The sequence below is a fragment of the Orycteropus afer genome, unplaced genomic scaffold (genome assembly GCF_000298275.1).
Source record: "Orycteropus afer afer isolate SDZICR_OR568_19922 unplaced genomic scaffold, OryAfe1.0 scaffold00010, whole genome shotgun sequence".
Taxonomy (NCBI): Eukaryota; Metazoa; Chordata; class Mammalia; order Tubulidentata; family Orycteropodidae; genus Orycteropus; species Orycteropus afer.
The window spans coordinates 410204-417187 of record NW_006921597.1 but is presented as its reverse complement, the minus strand read 5'-3'; the positions used below and the strand labels follow the sequence as shown (position 1 = coordinate 417187).

The 6984-nt window shown below is 45.8% G+C and overlaps 1 protein-coding gene across 1 annotated transcript; it reads right to left on the bottom strand.

The window, feature by feature from the left end:
- Positions 1–759: 759 nt before the first annotated feature.
- On the bottom strand, positions 760–3926 carry HJV (hemojuvelin BMP co-receptor). The gene is made up of 3 exons (XM_042782020.1): positions 3830–3926; positions 1905–2473; positions 760–1410 (listed from the first exon to the last, which is right to left on the bottom strand). The coding sequence occupies exons 1-3, from the start codon at positions 3924–3926 to the stop codon at positions 760–762; spliced, it is 1317 nt and encodes a 438-aa protein (XP_042637954.1).
- Positions 3927–6984: the final 3058 nt, after the last annotated feature.

Below are 6984 nucleotides of genomic sequence, written 5' to 3'. Positions count from 1 at the left end.
CTAAGAGAATCTTTAGTTCTTATAAAAGCAAAAACCAACTCACTGCAGTTGAGTCAGATCTGACTCATAGCGACTGCTCCTTGGGTTTCCAAGGCAGTATCACCACAGAAGTAGATTGCCCAATCTTCCTTCTGAGGAGTGGGTTTGAACCTCCAGCCTTCTGGTCAGCAGTTAAATGCCTTAGGCACTAATCCACCAGAGCTCCCTTAGTTTCTTATAGGTACCATATTGTCATGCAAATAGCATACATTATACATTAAAAAAAAAAAAACTCTCTTGTGCATTAGTTTCCTATGAATGTTATGCATGTTATATATATCTATGTATGTATATGTGTGTGTTTTTATATATATATATATATACACACACACACACACATGTTATTTACATGGAAGTGTTATTTGCGGAAACAAACAATAGTTACCATACCTTCCTCTTTCAGTTCTTCCCTCTTGGAAGTCTCAACCTTTAAGTTTTCTACTGATCATCAGGACCTCCCTTTAACCTCTAAGCCTGTACAAGTTATCTCAGGAGTAAATGGACTGGTGCAATCTGCTTACTATAAAGGAGACTGAGAAATTTAGTGAAGCGCCCCTAGAGAGGTGTGGAAGGGAAAATCTTTGCCCAGAATCCTTCTTCTTCAATCCCCTCAACTCTGGTCCTGCAGCCTTATCTGATTGGATTCATCTGACTCATTGTTTCAGGTCTCTCCAAGTTCCCACTGTTTCCTTCAGTGTTTATGTTCCTTCCTGACAATCTCTATCCCCATATCATTCCCAAACTCGTCGTGGAATTGCAAAGCCACAGAAGAAACAGGCCAGAAAGGAGTGGAGTGAGGAAGGTTGCTGAAGAGAGAGGAACCCCGCCATCTGAGGGGAAGAGATGCAGCTTCTCTAAGTCTGGCAGGAAGGCTCGGGCATCCTCCAGAGCTGTCTGAGCTGCCACAGTAAAGTTGGGATCACCAGAGATTAAAACATCAAAGACACAGGAATGGAAGTAAGCATCTTCAACTGGCAGTCCTTCCTTGCACAGCTGTCTAGCAGTATCAATGGTTATAGCTCCCCGACGATTGCGCTCTGATCGTGAGAGTCGCTGACTTGGAGGGCACCCTCCCACACAGAGCTGCAGGTCCTGCTCAGCTGAGAAGGCCCTGGCCACCTCCTCAGCTACCTTGATGGAGAAGGAGAGCTGTCCAGCTGTCTGCCGAATGATTATGGTTGTGCCGATATAGGCAGCTTGGATTTGCACGTGGCTCCCAGGGTTAGCAGTCTGAATGGACAAACTTGAGCCCCCAGGACGGTCACCTCCATTGATAGAACCATCTTCAAAGGCTGCAGGAACATTGTCCACTTCAGCCTGGTAGACCTTCTGATCAATGCATTCCTGCATGTTCTTAAATATGATGGTGAGCTGTGAGGGAAAGAGGAAAAATAATTCATTTTGGGCTCAGTGCACCCTTCCCCAACCCAATCAGGCCTGAGAAAGTAGTCAGGGATCTGATTCAAGTTTATGTGCAAGGCTTTTGATGACCTTCACTCCTTGATCCCTTCCGCTATACATGTTCTAATATTGTCTCAACCCAACTTCACCCCTTGGGCTCCTATTTTGGTGTCATTCCCAGCAACTCCCACAGAAGGGATTCCCTTCTGAAACTCCACAACCCAGGGCTCCTCCGTGCTCCTCTTCTCAGCTTTCTCTTTAGTGTTTTCTGGGCTTGAAAGAAATTCCCATCAAAGGAAAGTGATTTACAGGACCAAGTTGATTCAAGATGGGGGAGTGGTTGAGAAGGAAAAGGGAAAGAAAGCCTTGGGGTGGAATAGTGGGGATGGAGAGAGAATGGAACCGTGAGGTGACCATGAAAAGTTCTCATGGGTTGGGTCGGGAGGAGTAATTGAGTTCCTGACCTTCCGGGTGGTGGTGGCGTTGGCCCCTGAAGCCACGGGAGAGCTGGTGGCCTGGACAAAGAGGAAGTCGTTATCCAGCAAGGGCCAAGCTCCTTGGACACGGCACGTGTGAAAGTGGTGGTGGAAGCTGCGCACGTGAGGGTCCCCGAAGGAGGCGCAATGCAAAAAGCCTGGGGGACGACCGTGAAGCCGGGAAAACCGGCCTTCATAATCACAGGGGTCTGGGGCCGGGGAGCCGGAGGAGCGGGCTGGGCCGGTGCCTGGAAGGGCGGGGCCCCGGGGCGGGGGCGGGGCCGTGGGGCCCTGGCGGGAGCAGTTGTGCTGAATCATTAAGTCTTCGATTCCATGCACTGCCGAGTGGAAGGCGAGGTCCCCTCGGCAGGTGCGGGCCGTGCGCCGAGTGCAGAGCGCGTACGAGCGGAGGGCACGACAAAGACCAGCGGAGCCCACCCCTCCACCCCGGCCTCCTCCTCCTCCTCGAAGCGCTCCAGGTGAACTGCCGCCTCTAAGGCTCAGCGTGGACGATACATACTCAGCGTTGCAGCGGAGGATCTTGCATTGAGAATGAGCTGAGGGAGGAAAGGAGGGGATTGTGAGACCGCTTCACCAGAGTATTCTTTTGACTCTCTCAAATTTCATTAAGGGATTCCAGCCATTCCTAAAATTAGCTGAGGGCCTTTTCCAGCCCACAGCCACCTAGCCCTGTCCTCACTCAGCCTTAACAAAATTGTAAGCCCGGTAGACGTCTTAGCTTTGTGGACCAAGGGCTTCCCCAGTGGCCTTCCCCAAGTTGAATGTGAATTAAAATATACCTATTTGAGTGGGGCGAGTGACTGTGACTCCTCAGCTCCCATCTTTTCTCGCCTCACCTGCTCACATACAGTGGCGTCACTAAGGTTGGTGTCATGCAGTGCCACCGCCCCTCCCCCATGGACCTCCTCCCGTACTAGTCTATACAGAATCCTTAGTAATGTTTATCAATTTTAATCATAATGTGTGATACAGTTGTAAATTGCTTAACCAAAAACCCAAACTCACTGCCATCAAGTCCGAGGCGGTATCTCTACCTAAGGAAGTAGATTGTCCAACCTTCCTTCAAAGGAGTGGCTGGTGGATTTGAACCACTAGCCTCCTGGCTAGCAGACAAATGCCTTAGGCACTAGACCACCAGAGCTCCTAAATTGCTTAAGGGCAATATTTTTTAGATTACATGAAAACGAACAACAAAATTGTTTTGTAAAATCTTTTCTACATTGAAACACATTATTAGCTACAATATTATTAGTAACTGAGAAGGTTTTTTGATTTTTCTCCTATAATTACTACTTCATTCTCAAAAAAAGTTATTGATATAGGTTCACAAATATTAATTATCACAATATTGTGGCTAAAACAGAACATTTGACAAAGTCATCCACTATAAAAACACCAATAGCAACTAAAACAACAGCGCATGCTTGTAGCGCTTACTGATGAAACCACGTGATAACAAGGGTCACTGTAATTGAGCACTTTGAAAGGTTCAAAAAGTAAACTACCACAGAGTTTTAGCGTTCTGAGTAGGCATATTGATGCAAGTAAGGGGGGCTTACAAAAGATGTTTTTGTTTTTATAATTAACTAAAAAAAAAAAAAAAAAAAAAACCCAGTGCCTTCGAGTCAATTCCGACTCATAGCGACCCCTCATTGGGTTTCCGAGGCGATAATTAACTGCAGGGATATTTTTATGAAAAATAATAAATTTCTGCTGAAACACTGCACAAAAATTCTATAGGCAGTCATTTTGGTGTCATCTCCTCTGACAATGTCACCCAGTGTGGTCCACACTCCCTGTACCACCCTAGTGACGCCACTATTCACATACCCACCCCTACATAGAGGCCTACCCACTAGAATTCCCCAAACCCTTCCCTGGCTTTTCCTTACCATGTCCACAGAGAAGCAGCAGGAGAGTAAGAGTGCTTAGAGTTGGGGGACTGCCATGGGGGGACCGAGGACTGGAGGACTGGCCTGGATCCCCCATACCTATCCATCCAGGTCCCCCCCAGCCTCCGGTTCTTTCCAGCTGGTGACCCTCCTACCTAGCGAATTTTGACCAGACGTCCTGTATGGCACTCAAAAGAGAAATTTGGCTGGGCATAGGGGAGAAAAAAAGAGTTGAAGATTGGTCAGGGTTACATGAAGAGAATCTGAGGAGATCAAGAAAAGGATGAGAGGACAGCAGTTTGGGGAAATTAGGACTCCCCAAACTATAACTGTGGCTGTAAGCCTCCATGCCCTGCTGCTGTGGCTACTTTCATGTCCCTTGTGCAATATTTTTGTCTGGGGGTGGAGGAAAATTGAGTGGACTTGGGGGACAGAGTCCACTGTATTGACCCATCCTGAGCTACCAAACAGCAGAAATGTCAAAAATTGAAGAGTCACAGGAGTAGATCAGATCCCGGTCACCCCAGTGGACACTCCAATAGAATTTGTTGTTGTTTTGTGCCACTGAATCGATTCCAACTCATAGTGAACCTATAGGACAGAGTAGAACTGCTCCGTAGCGTTTTCAAGGCTGTAATCTTTACGGAAGCAGGCTGCCACATCTTTCTCCCATGGAGTGACTGACGGGAACCGCTCGCCTTTCAGTTAGCAGCCAAGGGCTCAACCACTGTGCCACCAGAGTTCCTTCTAATAGAATTAGGATCTGAAAATACTTCAGAAACATACTTCTTATTTGCCCTTCACTACCAGGAGGGAACACCCTCCAGGAGCCATTCATTTCTTTTTTTACTTTGCATCAGAATTTCCAGTGAGAAAGAGTAAGGGTGGAATATCTGTCTCCTCCCGAGAACATGAGTATACAAATGAAAAGAGAACCAACCCTTTTTATCTGCTCTAGAGACCCACAATTATAATCCCTCCTTCTAATGGAATAATGGGATACAAACCAAGCGTGCAAATCAATATTTGTTGTTTTCTGAATCAACAGTTTGTGCATTTTTCTAAACCTAACTAAAAAAACCAAAAAACCACTTTTCCCATTATTCTTTCCTTGACAAATTCAGAAGTTCTCAATCCCTCTTTTAATGAGGGTGGGAGTCAGGGAAGGGCCAACTTCCTCCTGCTGAGCTCTCCTCTCTTGGGGTAAGGATATGATGTGGGAGAGAAGAGTCATGTATGAAGGAGAATAGGATGGAGGGACTAGAGTTGTGGGGAGAAATCATTTACAGGAAGTAACCCCACCCTTGGAAACACAAGGTGAAGGGCACTGATAAAAAGTAGGGATAGGGTGGAAGGGTGTCAGTGAGTAATCATATGAGACTAAATTTGGCCTTGGTGAGAAAACCACAGAATGGAGGGTGTGGGGAACTCCTCCCAAAACTTCTTCAGAAGTCTTGGGATAGAAAGTAAGAAGGGAGTGAAGACAGCCAGAGGAGAAAGGAGTATTAAGCTTCAAATGGCCCAATGCCAGAAAGAAATGGAGACAGAAAGAGAAATGGAGATTGAAGCACCATGGTATGGGAGAGATCCTAGCATATGGACCAGAGACCCCCAAATAGGCATCTGTGGTTTATAAAAATCTAGCTTCAATCCAAGAGCTTATTAAAGCAATTGCAATTGCATTGTGACTTACTGTTTCCAGAGGTCAAACATTACTCTGCTATCCAAGTCTCCAGCCATGACTGCCTACTCTGTTGGTTAGATCCAGCCAGGGGGTCCCTTGTCTCTTTTTCCATGTCTCCCACAGGTCTCAGCCTGGCTGCAATCTCACTGAGGTTAGGGAGACAGAGAAGGTTTGGTTTTGGGGGAAGGGGGAGTATATGGCTGGCTGGAGTACTGGACAGCTGGGCGGGGGAGGGAGGTGGCTACTGAGTTGACGGTTTTAAAAATAGCTAAGTCCAAAATTCCAGGAACGTTGGTGGGGGTAGGGTGTGTGTGTGGGGGGGTAGTGGGGGAGGTAGGATTAGGAAAAATATGGAATAGGGTGCCAAGGTAGTAGTCGGGGGGGGGGGGAGAGGCAGAGAGGAGGAAGAGAAATATGACAGGCAAATCAAATGTCCAATTCCAGCTTGTATGACTCTATAATAACTGCTTACTCCAGGCAGCCCTCCAGCATTCTTAATAATGAGCTTCTGGCCTTGAAAAATTGTAATGGAAAATGGATACATTTCCTTCACCACTCTAGTCCCTGCTGTGTTGAACATTGCATTCAGTTTCTACAGATAAGATCTGGGAGGTAGCTCACTTTAAATAAAATCTATAGCAAATATAGCCACAGCTCCTCCCCCCATCTTTGCAGGTATTTCGGTTGAACTGAAAAAGCCAGCTGTCCAGAGGAGAAATCTGAGCTCCAAGTTGTTTAGGATGAGGGTTTGCTCAGTGCATCCAGCTCAGATCCCTGCAGCTGTCTATCACCCCCACCTCCTCCATTTCCATTCCTTTATCTTGGGCAGCAATTCCCTCTCACTCCACCATACCAATACACAAGAAATGTAACCTCCTGAGTTGCTAGGGGAGGTAGGCTAGGAAAGAATGAAGAAGAGGTGATGAAAGAATGGGTATAGAATTCTTTGAGGGCCACTAATCCACAGGGAGGGAAAGAGAGGGAGTGGAACTCAATCGACAGCCTCCACAGTCAGAAGTAATAGGATCTATTATTCTAGAGAGAAAAAAACATTTAAAAATGCACTCATCCATTAAAAATTAAGAATAATGAACATAAAATAGCGCACATAAATGTGACAAATAATGAAAAGGTGCTTTGATTCTGTATCATGGCCAGTTAAGGAAGAAAGACAATGAAAAAAGTTATTGAGAAAAAGAGAGAGAGAAGCAGACAGAATGTGAGAAACACAGTGACTGATGCAGAGAAATGAACGGAGAAAATGATATATATAAATACATATATAAATGTGAAATAACATATTCTTGTGACCTTTTAAAGATATTACAACCAAAGAATTTAGCTATGTTATGTTTTTGCAGGCACAAGACAATCTGTGGTCATCATCCCTTAGTACTTGCCAAGTGAAATTAACACAAAAGTTGATTCCAAATAGTGTCACTAAAGCACCTGTACCAATTGGCTCTACATT